Genomic DNA, 15,335 nt, shown 5'->3' with positions numbered 1-15,335 from the left:
GCTGCGCTGGTTCAGAGTGGCAATTCTCCCAAGTAACGCTGGGAAATCCTAGCAAGGCAGGGCTTTGCACTGCTGTCCCCACTCCCCTACCACCTTCTATATCTGCCTATAGGTCTTGGACCTCCACTTTCACAGTACGCTTGCAATAAGTCCAGGAACTACTTCACTTTGACCAATGGAATGCCACAATCTTTTTACGGTCTTCTGTTAAGACTAATATGTTGTTTGTAGGTTGAAGAGATTTAGATTTGTTTTGTATAAATGTTACCTCCTTGTGATGCCAATTGTCCAAGATCAGACTGACTTGAACTAGTTTGATTCATATCTTCAGGTGGTCCAAACCTAAAGCGAGGGACTCCTGTAACCTGGGGAGAACTAAGGAAAGTTTTTAACATGAGCTTTTAAATTCAAAGGTGCACAAAAGTATACATATTATCCAAGTTCAAAACACACAGCAAGATGTTCAAAGCTAATTTTAAATAGGCAACCATCATACCTTCAAATAAACATATGACTGTCATGGAAAAAGTCATAATTTTTCTTATATTTATTTGAAGTTCACAAATATTCAAAAAAGTTCAAATTTATTGTTTTTGACACCCCCCAACTTCAGAATACATTAAATTGATGATAACCAGTCAGAATAAAAAGCCAAACTCAATTAACCAGTGCTGACATTTTTTCTTGTTATATTATTGTATACCACCTAGCTACCGAAAGTATTTTGAAGAAAAGACGCCTTATTTTGAACTTCGAAGACACTAACAGGGAAATCCACTTACTGAATGGCTTCTGCAAACCCATCTGATCGGTGGGGCACAACAAGTGTTGGTGTACTAGGTACCATTCTGTCATCTTCATCAAAGAAATGCTGATGCTGAAAAAAGTGTTAAACACCAGTCAAAAAAAAAATGTATTTAAGAAAACCATGTATATAAGAAAAGAGAAGGCAAATAATACCATCTGACTGCATCATCTGAGCAGGAAAAGTATTTTTAGCAAGACCAGTGCATTTCAAAACACAAAATTAATAGTTCACGCATGCATTGGCATATTTTAATACAAGACTTAAGACATGCAGCAACAGAAATACTGCCGTGGATGAATCACCAATGGTCTCCAATGCCAATGCCTTGTTAATTGGATTTATGCAGACATAAATATTGCCACAAATCACAGTTATATGCTTTGAAGAAAAAAGAACAGAAATTAAAGAATTAAATCAATTCATGTGCTTGTAAATCCAGAAACTGGTTGATTGGTAATTCTAAAAATGGTCAGCTCATAGCTATAAAAGAAAATGATAACCAGTTTGGAGGAAACAATTTAAACATGGCAATACCGTATTCCTAAATGATGCACTAAGAATTTGGGTTACTTACCACACCTCCAATGCCTGGAGTAAGCTGGATACCTCCCCGACTTGATGATGGCCGTCGAGCTGGGGGGAATCTCTGTGTAATAGGATGAAAAATGATTACAACAAATATTATGGAAAACTGTGTTCCTCATGTGATGTTCAATTAGTAAAACAGAAACTTGAACATCATTCAAAATTTATGAAACGGGGCATATTTTAAATTTGATTTTAGAACATTTCTCTTTGACAATTCTTGTGCATTGGGTTTTGCAAAATATGGTTTGTGCTTTTTAATACTCATACATAGAATCGTATAGGCGGTTCAGCCCAATCTGCTCATGCCGACCGATTCCCCATGTATCAGAAGAAGCAAGTGCTTGTCCCATGTCAATGGCCAACTGCAGTTACATTAGCAACAGGAGTCTCACTACTGAGGAGGCCCTATACTTTTTTCCCCCTCAAGACAGTTTCTTCCCCCAGTATAGTCAATTTCCAAAGTAACTTATGTTGTTCTCAAGCTCCTGATCTAAACTGCATTATAACCATTTTGGCTGGCATAATGCAAACTGTGTTCCCTAATCTCCTATATCTTGCGTAATATCCAATTAGTGTTATAGAAGCACTTGTTATAGCAGACCTACCTGCACATGTGAGTATATCACATGACAGAAACTTAAACAAATTGCTGTTCATAACTGTAATGCTAATCTCTGATACAAAACCATTTGCGATTTTATCAATTAAGTAACATTCAATAAAGCCAATCCAACTTTAAACAAGAGGCAGTAATTGATATGTTGATGAACAATTGAAAGAAAATACCCAAAACTATTAGCTACAGAGTTTGGGGTGAACATCAAAATGTCTAAGAAAAATATATTTTTGCCAACTTAGTTTTAAGCACCTGGGCAGGTGGTCCCAGTTCTTGGGCTGGAGGCTGAATTGTTAGTCTTGGAGGAAGAGGATGCGGTGGTCTTCTTGGTGATCTCAAAAGCCGTGGAGCTTGTCTTTCAGCAACCTGCTGCTGCTGCTGCTCTCTTGGAGCTTCTGGAGTGTAGGATTCTGTAGTGGTGACACTACCTTCACCTCCAGCTGTTGACAAAATAGAGACATCATGCTTGTTACTAAGAAGCCTTAGCCCATTAGCACCACAAAAATAAACTGCATGTTAAATAAATTAATTCCCACGACACGTGACCATATTCAATATTCTCTAAAAGTTTATAATATAAACAACGACATTACATTGCACAACATGTTAAATCTGTTTTACATTATTGGCCATCATTGTTGTGCTCGGCTTTAAAGGTTATGAAGGTCACAGTTCTATTCTATACAATGACAAAGGACTGCTATGCCGTCCAATAAAAAGGCCCATGTTTCACCTTAAAGATTTGACATTTCCTGACGTAAAGAACAGGAAATTCCTCATAGTGATTGCTGGAGTTTAGCTGACTATTTGTTTTCACTTGGAATCTATCTGCTGAACCTGCACTAAAGGTTAAACTAGTTGCAGGTTCAACGTCTCCAGTCATTTCAATGCAATGAGGAATTGCAAATGAGAAAGTTTCAGATACTTCACAATTCTTTTTTAAGGAATCAAATGAACTTGTATTGTGCTAATTTAAGCATTTTTAATTTTCCGATTTTGTTTGATTAATAGTTTAAAAATATTGAACATTTCTGAATGAGCCATTTGAACATTGAAACTAGTTAATTAACTGTAGTTAAAGCTGAGGCAGTCAGTTGTCAAATAATTATTTTAGCATTTCTATCGACAGAACTCCAAGTCCTTACCCACACCATTTCACATTAGTCCACAAGGACCTGGACATCGTCTATAACGCGGGTGAACTAACTTAATTTTATTTGTGGGCTTCGTAGATAAAGAACAATGCACTTCTCATCATCACCATGAAACTCTGGCCTTTAGTAGCAAAAGTTAAAGCTTCCTATGGATCTCTACTATTGGATATTTTAAGAAAACCAATAGACTGATAACATTTAATGTAATATAGGCAAGAGTTTTATATTTTATTTCACTAAAATTGCTCAGCAAAATATTTAAATTCCAATACATTTTATTAGTACTTTAATTTTAACAATCAGGTTACTTTTTAAATCAAATAATTTCCTAAGACTTACAATTATCCTCTGAAATGTGGGTACTTTCTCTTGTAGTTTGCTCATCTGCACTGGGATCTATCCCATCTGCAACCTGTGTAGAAAAAACAGTTGATTAAGAGCTTTGTAAATATCACCCCATAAGCAGGCTGTGAAAATTAAACCAACAGCAGCAGCAGAATATTAAACATTAGTTAGTTAAAAAGGCCAAACAAAAAAAAATCATAAGTAAAAGGTATATTCCCAGATCACACCAAATTGGAAAGTACATCAAAAACATGAGACAACTAGCTGAAATTGAACACTTCTTCTAGCAGCAAATTGTACTGTCAATTGCACTCAAGGAAACCTCATATTTTATGATTGCATGACTTTTTTTTAAAACAATTCTTGATCATTTTATGAGACCTTTTGTGGCCTTCCCAAAGGTTATTCAACTTCAAGATTCGAAACATAAGTTGCTAGCTATCATCACCTCACTCCTTCTACCAGTATACTCCTACTACCAGTATAACTACTATGACTGGGCCAGCAGAAACATATTTTTAAATTAAAAAATCTTGCAAGCCAAAGCCTTAATTAAAAAGATGTTATGAACAGGCCATCATGCAATAGCTCCGAATGAATGACTCCACACACCAAGCCCACACACCAATCATCAGCCTGAGGGGTAAATACATTTTAATTTCACCCCCATTCCAAACAGTTCTCAGTGTCGACCTAACAAAGATAATGGTTAGTAATTGATCAATAACAGGTTTAAGCTCCTAATGAAGCAGCAGCACCATGGCCCTCTTTTAAAGATTACTTAGTGCAGTACATGTTTAGATGGCATTGGGTAAAGCCGTTAAAGATCAAAGACAGTGTGCAAATGTTTGGCAAATAAGAATTCAACGTTAAGATTTGTGGGGGTCATTCAGCCCAGGTACTAGACAATTTGTATTTCCATGGTAAGATTGAGAAAAGCGTAGAATTTCCAATAAAATGTCCGTCAGATTAATGCAAAGATAAACTGGATTAAAAAAAAGGCTAAAGGAACATTGATGCATTTTCATAGAAGTTGTAATTCAGAATTGACATTTCAATTGCATGGAGCCTTGTGCACATCATATATAGAGTGCAGCACTCAGTTATAATCACCAAAGTACAGTAAAAAATGTATTTGGTCAAGAAAACAGTCCAGGTTTCAGCAAGGTTTTAACAGCTGGAAGTTGCATAAATTTTCCGAGTCTCCCGAGGGGTGACCCAAAATGAATGTTTAAAATAATTAGTATCCATAATGACAGGGCAAATAAGAGAGGAGAAATTAAGTATCTGGAACTGAATCATCCATTAAAATTTCTCATCATGACATTTCAGTCAGCTTCACTGGAATGATCTCAAAGATCCTGCATACCTCAACATTGCCATCATCATAGTTATTCTCTCCTTCAGCACTACCCTCATTACTATCTTCACCATCACCATCCTCAATACCAGTATCATCATCCTCTTCCTCTTCCTCCTCGTCCTCTTCATATTCCTCCTAAAATGGTTGAAAACATTTGAGGTCAAATTCTTCAGGTCATGCAATTGAAAGATAAATTTAAAATTTCCAGGCAACTGTCTTTCAATAATTAGTTGTCTACCTATATATTGAACTTGAGACAGCTATTTTGCAAGAGAAACATTCAAATTTTCTCCATAAAAACTAGTTCGAAGATAGGATGCTGGCTAGGTTTCTAACTCTGCCATTGTGGAATGGACACATGCAGACGAAGCTGGGGTCCAGAGTGCAGAAGTTTGGCGGCCAGAGTTAGTGTCCTCTATTCCTGCATGCTTTAGCTCGTTTCACCTCATTCTTTTTCTGTGCTCCCTTTTAACTCCCAGGATTCATTAGAACATTATACTGTTGTGAATCATGCAAAACAAAAATGTGTGGTGGTAATGAGTGGCATCCAATCGGCCAGAAAATCTGTCCGTGTGACGGCAAAGTCCTGAGGGTGGCAGAGTAAGGGTTTTACGATAATGAGTGATGCAACAGGGATCAATGCTTGGGCCTACTGTTAAGAGTTTAAAAGGATCAAAGGAAATTTGCTTAGGAAGGAAATTAAGTTGCAAAGACATAGCAAGGAGGATACAAAGGGAAATAAGGCACGACAACAGTTTGACAAATGCATCATAATGTGGAGAAATGCAAAATTGCTCATTTATAAAATAAAGCATATTGGCTAAATAGTGAGATGCAGAATCATTTTCCAGAGTTACCAATAACTAAAAAAAGGCTAAAATGCAAATACAATAATTGATTGTTATTGTAAGCCACTCGTTCACCCGTGATGATGCCTGGAGTGTTGTGTGGCTGACCACATCTGGAGGACTGTTTACTTTGATGTTTAGGGACACAGCCTGGAGACAAGGCCCCTATGTCCAACCGAGGCCATGTTGACTACGATCGCCCGTACACTAGCTCAATCCTAGGCAAGAGGAACAATTTGCAGCAGCCAATTAACCTACAAACCTGCATGCCTTTCGAATGTGAGAGAAGGCCGGAGCACCCGGAGAACACCCACGTGGTCACGGGGAGAACGTACAAACTCCGTACATACAGCACCCATAGTCAGGATCGAACTCGGGTCTCTAGCACTGCTACTCTAGCAACTCTACTGCTGTGCTACTCTGTATTGTATTGTATCTATCCCTGTCATTTGAGGAAATACTGGATAAGCTAGGTTTGCATCACTGTAACCTAGAAGAACTTGAGATAACTTGATTGAAATACAAGATCCCAAGCAGCCTAGGTAAGGAGGGGATTTTTTTGTTTTCTGCGAGAATCTAGAATTGAGCCAATATTTATAAATACAATGTTGTCCATTTAAAACAAAAGCGATTGTGTTTACCATTCAGATGATCAAATGTGTTTGGAACTCTCTGCCTCAATGGAAGCAATGTCCTATATGTTTAAGGCAAAAGGTAGATTGACGTGCAAGGAAGTCACGTATGACAGTGGACATTTTCTTAATTCAAAATGTCTACTGTTGGTAATTAAACTGCTTAAAATGTGAACTGGGCTAAGATATCTGCCAAACACTATATAAATTAAATCTCATTCAGGTTCAGGATTTTTACCTGCTCTTGGTCCTCTTCATTGTCTTGATCTTCATCACTCTCAATAATAATGTATTCAGTTTGTGTCTGAGAATTTTGTGATGACTGGGTGTTTTGTTGATGTTCTGATGGTTGGGGGATCAAGTTCAAAGGATGTGATATCTCTTCATTATCTTCCATCAGTTGAGAAGGTGGATATTCTTCAATAACCACCTGCAAAAAAGGAAGAATATAAATTATTTTTCATTGGGAAATTACTGCATGAATAAGAACAAATTACTCCATAATTACAAATATTACATGCAAGTGCAAACAATATACAAAATCATGTTTCCTTAGATTTTTTGTTGGGTTACATGTGTTATCTGCTTAGGCTGTTGTAAATTCTTATAGCCAAGTTCTTTACATTGTGAAAATTTGTCAATGCAGAAGTTTTTGAAATATTTTGCCCAGATGCCACCTTGATTTCTTTGCAATCAATTTTAATAACAGTTTCACTTAAGTACAATTATATGGCTCATTTTGTTCAGCAATATATACCATCATAGAGGTATCCTTACTGCCAATCATTTTTTTCAAAAAGGGTAATGGTGCAGAGATTACAGGTTTGTAAGTGCTGGCAAAGCAATCCTTGTATAAACACAAAAAGCTGGAGTAAATCAGCAGGACAGGCAGCATCTCTGGAGAGAAGGAATGGGTAACGTTTCAGGTCTTGACCATTCTTCAGACTAGTCAGGGAAAAAAATCCTTGTAGTTTGCTACATTTCATTGTGCAATGTTTGCTCGATACTATTTTAACAATGAGGTTACTCTTCTTGTCTGTGTCTGGGAAACACCTTTTAGATCTTTATACACGATTCCTATTTTTCAGCAGAGAGCTGTGAATACACACTGGGCGCAACAGTTTTCACTTCTAGAAGTTAATTTTCCTGAGGCAATTGTACTTCATTAAAAGTACAGTGTGGCTCGTAATTGGATTATGAGTATTGATGGCTAACTGTCTTCTTGAAGCACCACAGTTTGTGTAGTATATATAGTCTCAATGTGCGTTTTGATAAGGAGCTCCAGGTTTAAGGGTCAATGACAAAGGAAGGAAGGATGATGTGGTTCCAAGTCAGAGAGGCACCCAAAACCTCTCTCAACCGACTTGTGACAAAGGTCACAAATTTGTGGGAGAGCCCTACGGCAGGGAGCTGCAAAATAGTCCAAATAATATGCAGAGCAGGCATTGGGTTGTTGAGGGAATGAGATATTCAAGATTATGGTCAGGGTGCTGGTTAACAAACTTGTTTTGTCCTGAATGTTACTGCACTTTTTACATGATTATTCTTGAAGGTTCATCACTCTTCCAGGCTGGTAGTCTGGTTATTTGTTGTTTGTTGAGAGCAACAAATGTTGGCCAAGCGATTAATAAATTATTTACGTAATATTTTGTGGATAAGAAATAGGCTACATTCTACAGAATACAAAGTTCTGATGTGTTGCTATTATCACACAACGGCATTTCTGATCAATGTCGATTCCCTGGTTACAGACGGAGGAGAATTCAACAATACTTTTTGGAAAGAATCATGCACCATATTAACAGGTCATTCGGCCCATGGCACCATGCTGTCAACTGTGCATGATGTCAAGGAGATGGGTCCTTAAATTTACACATTAACTGGATTAAATATTACCAATATGGGCAAATTTCACCAGTTGTGCAAAATGACAAAAATAATTTAATGCAAAGGAGAATAAATGTCAATGAACAAAAGATGTTATGGACTTCAGGAGCTGAAATCCAAATGATCTCAATTCCCAGATGGCATATGAGATACAGTGCACTCCATAATGTTTGGGACAAAGACCCATCATTTATTTATTTGCCTCTGTGCTCCACAATTTGAGAATTGTAATAGAAAAAAAAAATCACATGTGGTTAAAGTGCACATTGTCAGATTTTAATATAGGCCACTTTTTATATATTTTGGTTTCACCATTTAAAAATTACAGCAGTGTTTATACATAGACCCCCCCCATTTCAGGGCACCATAATGTTTGTGACACAGCAATGTTGTGTAAATGAAAGTAGTCATGTTTAGTATTTTGTTGCATATACTTTGCATGCAATGACTGCTTGAAGTCTGCGATTCATGGACAACACCAGTTGCTGGGTGTCTTCTCTGGTGATGCTCTGCCAGGCCTGTATTACAGCCATCTAACTTATGCTTGTTTGGAGGGGGCTAGCCCCTTCAGTTTTCTCTTCAGCATATAAAAAGCATGCTCAATTGGGTTCAGATCAGGTGATTGACATGGCCACTCAAGAATTGACCATTTTTTAGCTTTGTAAAACTCCTTTGGTGCTTTGGCAGTATGTTTGGGATCATTGTCTTGCTGTAGAATGAACCACCGGCCAATGAATTTTGAGGCATTTGTTTGAACTTGAGCAGATAGGATGTGTCTATACACTTCAGAATTCATTACACTACTACCTTCAGCAGTTGTATCATCAATGACGATGTGAGCCAGTACCTTCAGCAGCCATACATGCCCAGGCCATAACACCCCCACCACCATGTTTCACAGATGAGGTGGTATGCTTTGGATCTTGGGCAGTTCCTTCTCTCCTCCATACTTTGCTCTTGTCATCACTCTAATACGTTAATCTTTGTCTCATCTATCCACAAGACCTTTTTCCAGAACTGTGGTTGCTCTTTTAAGTACATCTTGGCAAACTGTAACCTGGCCATCCTATTTTAGCAGCTAACCAGTGGTTTGCATCTTGCAATGTAGCCTCTGTATTTCTGTTCATGAAGTCTTCTGCAGACAGTGGTCATTGACAAATCCACACCCGACTCCTGAAGAGTGTTTCTGATCTGTTGGATAGGTGTTTGGGGATTTTTCTTTATTATATTTAGCAAGCACACCAGTGCTCTCTTTCTTAATGATGTTCCAAACAGTTGATTTTGGTAAGCCTACGGTTTTGGCTGATGTCTCTAACAATTTTATTCTTGTTTCTCAATCTCATAATGGCTTCTTTGACTTTCATCATCACAACTTTGGTCCTCATGTTGATAAACAGCAATAAAAGTTTCCAAAGGTGATGGAAAGACTGGAGGAAAGACTAGATGCTGAGAGCTCGCTTATACCTGCATTAAGGAGGCATTTAAACACACCTGAGCAATTACAAACACCTGTGAAGCCATGCGTCCCAAATATTGTGGTGCTCTGGTGCTCGGGGGGGGGGGGGGGGGGGGGGGCTGTAATTTGTAATTGTAAATCAGCTGGGGGGGGGGGGGGGGGGTCTATGTATAAACATTGCTGTAATTTCTACATGGTGAATCCAAAATGTATAAAAATATTTTAATAAAATCTGCCAATGTGCACTTTAACCACATGTGATTTTTTTCTATTACAAAACTCAAATTGAGGAATACAGAGGCAAATAAATAAATGAAGGGTCTTCGTCCCAAACATGATGGAGAGCATTGTATCTAGTCAGGATGTAATATTACACCCATTTCATTCCAGTCTAAAATTGACTGGTGGCAATTAACTCACTTGGGTGAGAGAGTCCTGTGAATCCAAGTTCTCTGACTGCATCTGCATTTCAGTATCTGTTTCTGCGCTTTCATCCACCTCTTGCATGTGCTCTTCCTGAGGTTGAAACAGTTTAGTAGTATAGTTTTCAATTATGTTAGCCTTTAACATTAATTCTACAAAAACATTTCAAAAACTAGCAGAGGAGCAAGAAATTCAGTATATATATATTTTCCCCCTAACTTTCCTTTTCTGACTACACAAACTGAAAATCCACCATCCAGCTATAGGGAAATCTCGATGATTCAGAATAAGGCTCAAGGGGCTTCCTTCCTATTCACTGACGATCCAGTTACTGTGCTCCCTTCATATTTATCTGGCTCACTGGAAAATTCATTGTAATGCTGTTTAACAGATAAAAAAGTGAATTCAATTCGTGCAATACCCTATAGTCTGGAAAATATGCCTACCTAGCACCATGAAAGTCCCGATAGTGACTGATTATCAGAGTTTTAGAATAAAATAGAATGCCTTTTATTGTCATTCAAACAGCTTGGTTTGAACGTGATTTCACAAATATTTAAGCTATTTGCCATTCGCAAACATACTTAATGTAACAGGCCAGTTCAACTGTATATATTCAGCCATTAATTAGATTACTGCTATTCAATAGTGAACCCCCATTTATCTTGATACCCTTCCCTCTAATCACCCATCCGATTGACTTGGAAAATGGCACTTGTTTCACCATTCATGTGCATTTAAGGGGGATGGTTCCAGATTACAACAACCCTTTGTGGAAACAAACACTCTCGAACTGCATTCCTTTGTGGTTTGTCTCTAATTTTATTTTGCTCATTTGTTCTGGATTTCCAAAAACATACAAATGATTTTCCCATTTACGTGATTGAATCAAGAGATGCTCCCATAGCCCTAGTCTATTTTCCAATTACACCAGGAATACATCAACCATCTCACGTACTGCTCGTTGGGTAAGTTTCAACTTCTTTGGTTGATGTTCCAAAGACTCATCCTGGCCATGAACTGTGTTATCTGCACTCATCTCGTCATCATCTTCACGCTGACGCTTGGACATAGTAGTGGAACCTGAAACTGAAAGGTGACACCTTATGAAACCGTTATTTCAACTCAAAAGGCCCCAAAAGATCCTAAAAATCCACACATTTATTCACTTGCGCGAGAATGGCTCATTGAAAGAGATAGACAAAAGAAGTTATCCAATACATTAGTTATTAATACACCAAATAATGGTGAATTAAGGATATGTATGCCATATGGACCACAGGGCACGATCTTAAATCTAAAAAAAAGGAATAATGGGCCAAGCACAGGTAGGTTGGGTAAGTACAGGGAGACATTGAGGTTGGCATGAACGAATTGCTATCATGCTGCATAAAGTTACGACTCCAAGGTAAACCTTTGGAGATAAAACCAGAGCATAGCAGAGCCCCAATCATCCATCCCCACTGAATTTGACACTTCCAAGACTGAGGCTAATAAGATTTTTGTTATTCATTCAAGGATGTGAAGGGGTGTGTAGTAAAAGAGTGGAGTTAATGCAGATCAGCTGCGATCTACAGAATTGTCAGAACAGACACGAGTTGAATGACTCGCTCTCATCCCTAAGTGACAAAATTAATAAAGTCTGAAGAGAAAAATTACAACAAGGTTAAGAAGATTAGGTTGTCGAGAACAAATAAATAAAATACAAGAAGATAAACATAGTCGATGTTTCATGTCAGAGACAAAATGGTGGAAACTCCAATCTTAAAACATTTGCCCCTTTCTCTTCCCAAAGAGATGGAGTGACCTGCTGAGTATTTCCAGCATTGTTCATTCTCGACAACTTAAATCTTCTTAATCTTATGGTGTAATTTTCCTCATGGGCGGCAATGGTGGCGCAGCAGTAGAGTTGCTGCTTTACAGCGCCAGAAACTCGGGTTCGATGCTGACTATAGGTGCTGTCTGTATGGAGTTTGCACGTTCTCCCTGTGACCTGCGTGGGTTTTCCTCCCACACTCCAAAGACCTACAGGCTTATTGGTTAATTGGCTTGGTAAAATTGTAAATCCTAGTGTGTGTAGGATAGTGTTAAGTGTGCGGGGATCACTGGTCGGCACAGATTCAGTGGGCCGAAGGGTCTATTTCAGCACTGTACCTCTAAATTAAATTAAAACGTTACAGATTTCCAGCAACTGTAGTTCTTTTTGATTTCCGGGATTAAGTTATCCTTTGAAGAAATAATTTTCAGATCACAACATAAACTAACCAGTTCCAAATACAGCTGTAGAAGTGGATGGTCGTTCTAATTGGGTGTTCTGCACCACATCTCCGAGGTTTGTTGAAAGTTCCTGATTTGCTGGCTCTATCTGCTGAAGAGATTGTTGAGTGGGCTGTACAAAGGCTGTTGCCTGTGTCTGCTGCTGTTGGACTGTTAAAATTGGCTGTGACAAGCTCGGGATATTTGGACTCGTTGAACGCACTGTTCCACTTGCGCTACCGAAAACGGTTACATGTTCCACTGGTCCTTCTGACTGTATGGCTGCTGAATAAGGACACAGGCAAAACTGTCTATTAGAACATAGTTTTCCATGAAACAAAATATAATTGGTTTTAAAATTCAAATTGTCTTCTACAGTGGCAAATCTATGTGATTATTATACAGCTGGTACATATTAAGGCTGATAGCTGTAAATGCTACACGATTCAATGTTTAAAACTAGATACCTTCTTGAGTTTCAACTTGTGTTGTGGGCATCACTGTTGCAGTTGGTGTTGTGGCCGGTCCTGAGACAGTCGCTGGAGTAACCATTGGACGAATACTGGCTCTTGGTGTGGACTTACTGCCAGGCGCTGGACCAGCAGCTACTTTACTCGGTGTTGCCACGAGAGGGGTTGGTTTGATATTGGCCGTTGGTGGATCAGATGAGCATGAACTGTATAACATTTTAAAGAAAGTTTATCGTAAAAAGATTGCCTTTCATAATGAAAGTATAATTAAAAAATGAACAGAAAATAATCAACTCTGTAAGCATACAACGTCACTGGAATTTGTTGTAACTGTTAAAAGCTGCCAGATATGTTTCCTTTTAAAAGTAAAACAAGATTGAACAGCAGAGTTAAATTCCGTTGCCAAATCTTGTGCTAAAAAAGACAGCGTTATTCATTTAGTTACATGAGAATTTAGGATAGGTGTATGCAAAGTACCGCTTTATATTGATAATTGGGGCTAGTTGTAAAACAAAATGACATGGGTACAGATAATGTTTAAGAAGGAACTGCAGTTGCTGGAAAATCAAAGGTAGACAAAAATGCTGGAGAAACTCAGCGGGTGTGGCAGCATCTATGGAGCGAAGGAAATAGGCAACGTTTCGGGTCGAGACCCTTCTGCAGACAAACCACAGATAATGCTTATTCTTACCTTCCTCTGTCTGTAGATACAGTAGTTTGTTTCAAGGTAATTTGCCTCTGTGGATCCAACTGTCTCTGTGGTTCAGAAGTCTAATGCAAAACAGAAATAAATATTATCATTGGTGTCATATTATGCTATGCATTAAAAATGTAACAAACGATTATATTCTGCATTTATGAAGTCACATCGGCCATTCCAATGCATTAAAAATAATTTCTCTCATATACCTTTATGATTTAAGCTGCTAGATTTTCATACCATAATTAAAAGATGAAGCAACAGTTCTCAAAAACCTTTGCTGAGGCAGTCACAACTATTTATATGCACAATGCAGAGATAAAAATAATTTGCAATACAAAATTAGTTGAATTTTCAGGCAACTCAACGTTTTGATATAACCAAAGGTAGTTCTGAATAACAGGATGCCGTGACAAACAGAGAAAACAATACTGTATTTTCATGGATGTCGCTGCACCAAGTTTAATGTGGCCCAGTGAATTAAATGTTTTATTCTCCAAGTATTTAGTCATATGGCAATTACTCCCATAAAGCATACATTGGGGGTGAAGGAAAGAGCGTTCACATCGCGACCCTGTTTCCACCAATCTTTCCACCACCACGCACAAGAGGCAAAAGACAGACACCATTGTATGCAGATGCCGAGAAATGTGTTCAGCTCTGGCTGAACTTCAGCTCTGCCTGCACAACTTCTAATCTTGCGTGTGGACTCGATAAGAAGAATACCATATAACTGAATCAAGTATCAAATTCCCTTTCCAATTTTGTCAATTAAATTTATATATATACATCTTTGATCTTTATAATTCAGCATTTCCATGCCAGGACCTTTCTTGCACATACCTTAATGGTTAGTTCTTGTGGTTCCTCACGTTGTTCATGTCGTTCCTGGTGTTCTTTCAGCTCTCGTTTGAGTCGAGTAATGTGACCGTCATACTGTGATTTCAGTGCACTCATGCGCACCTCCAGCTCCTCTCTTTGCTGATCCAAACTACTGACACGCTGCTTAAACTCTTCATTGTGCTGCTTCAACTCTTCATTCTCCTTCGCCAATTGTTCCTTCAAACCTAAAACAAACCAACTGGCTTAATTTCAAATCAGCAAAATATCTTTGCTCTACACATTGGTTTTCATGCTTGAAGGTAAACGGTTATAAGGATTAGTAACAGAAAGCTTTAAAGACAATTCATAACGTTAGAGCAAGTTTTTTCTCAATTCTTGGTTGGAGCAGTTTATTTAACCGATGCAAAATTAATTTTCTTCAATATTCTCTTTATATCCCCAAACAAAAACATCAGAATTTTATTTTCCTAGATTTCTGGAAAGTCCAGAAGAGTGCATTGTCATATGCAAATGTAGAGTAACTACATTTGTATTCCCTGGGAAACATCTTCTCATTTGCACTGTAGAACTATTACTTTGCAAGATGACAATAAAGGATGATGATGATGGGAAACATTTGCCTCTGGCATCTCTATATTGATACAATTCTCTCCCATTAACCAGATTCTCCCCCCACCTCTTATTTGTCCATATCTTATTTTCTTACACAAGCTCATTAACTCCTCTCCAAGTCTCACACCAGCAAACTATACAAGGGGCAGTTTAAGTAATTACCCAACAGTCAACTTGCATTTGGGATGTAGGAGCAAAATGGAGAACAAGAGCAAGCCCACGCAACTACAAGGAGAATGTTTAAACTCAAGATAAACATGGATCTCTGGGTCTGTGGAACAGCTGAATTATCTGTGGCACTAGTACAATACTCTAGCATTACATTCCTTTGTAC

At 38.2% G+C, this 15,335-nt stretch overlaps 1 protein-coding gene across 3 annotated transcripts in view; it reads right to left on the bottom strand.

Moving 5' to 3' along the window:
• tprb (translocated promoter region b, nuclear basket protein) overlaps nt 1–15,335 on the bottom strand; it is a 67,092-nt gene that overhangs the window by 7,733 nt on the left and 44,024 nt on the right. The window contains exons 34-46 of one of the 3 annotated variants that reach the window (XM_055642155.1): nt 14,390–14,613; nt 13,538–13,617; nt 12,844–13,052; nt 12,386–12,661; nt 11,079–11,209; nt 10,118–10,213; nt 6,593–6,784; nt 4,881–5,009; nt 3,506–3,578; nt 2,265–2,452; nt 1,383–1,454; nt 783–877; nt 269–375 (exon numbers count right to left, since the gene is read on the bottom strand). In XM_055642155.1, the coding sequence (XP_055498130.1) occupies nt 269–375; nt 783–877; nt 1,383–1,454; nt 2,265–2,452; nt 3,506–3,578; nt 4,881–5,009; nt 6,593–6,784; nt 10,118–10,213; nt 11,079–11,209; nt 12,386–12,661; nt 12,844–13,052; nt 13,538–13,617; nt 14,390–14,613 (1,872 nt within the window). The remainder of the gene's footprint in view (nt 1–268; nt 376–782; nt 878–1,382; nt 1,455–2,264; nt 2,453–3,505; nt 3,579–4,880; nt 5,010–6,592; nt 6,785–10,117; nt 10,214–11,078; nt 11,210–12,385; nt 12,662–12,843; nt 13,053–13,537; nt 13,618–14,389; nt 14,614–15,335) is intronic. The other 2 variants (XM_055642157.1, XM_055642156.1) reach the window with 2 other exon arrangements.

The sequence above is a fragment of the Leucoraja erinacea genome, chromosome 10 (assembly GCF_028641065.1).
Source record: "Leucoraja erinacea ecotype New England chromosome 10, Leri_hhj_1, whole genome shotgun sequence".
Lineage (NCBI taxonomy): Eukaryota > Metazoa > Chordata > Chondrichthyes > Rajiformes > Rajidae > Leucoraja > Leucoraja erinaceus.
Note: the sequence above shows the minus strand (reverse complement) of the source record. Positions and strands in the feature narration are given on the sequence as shown.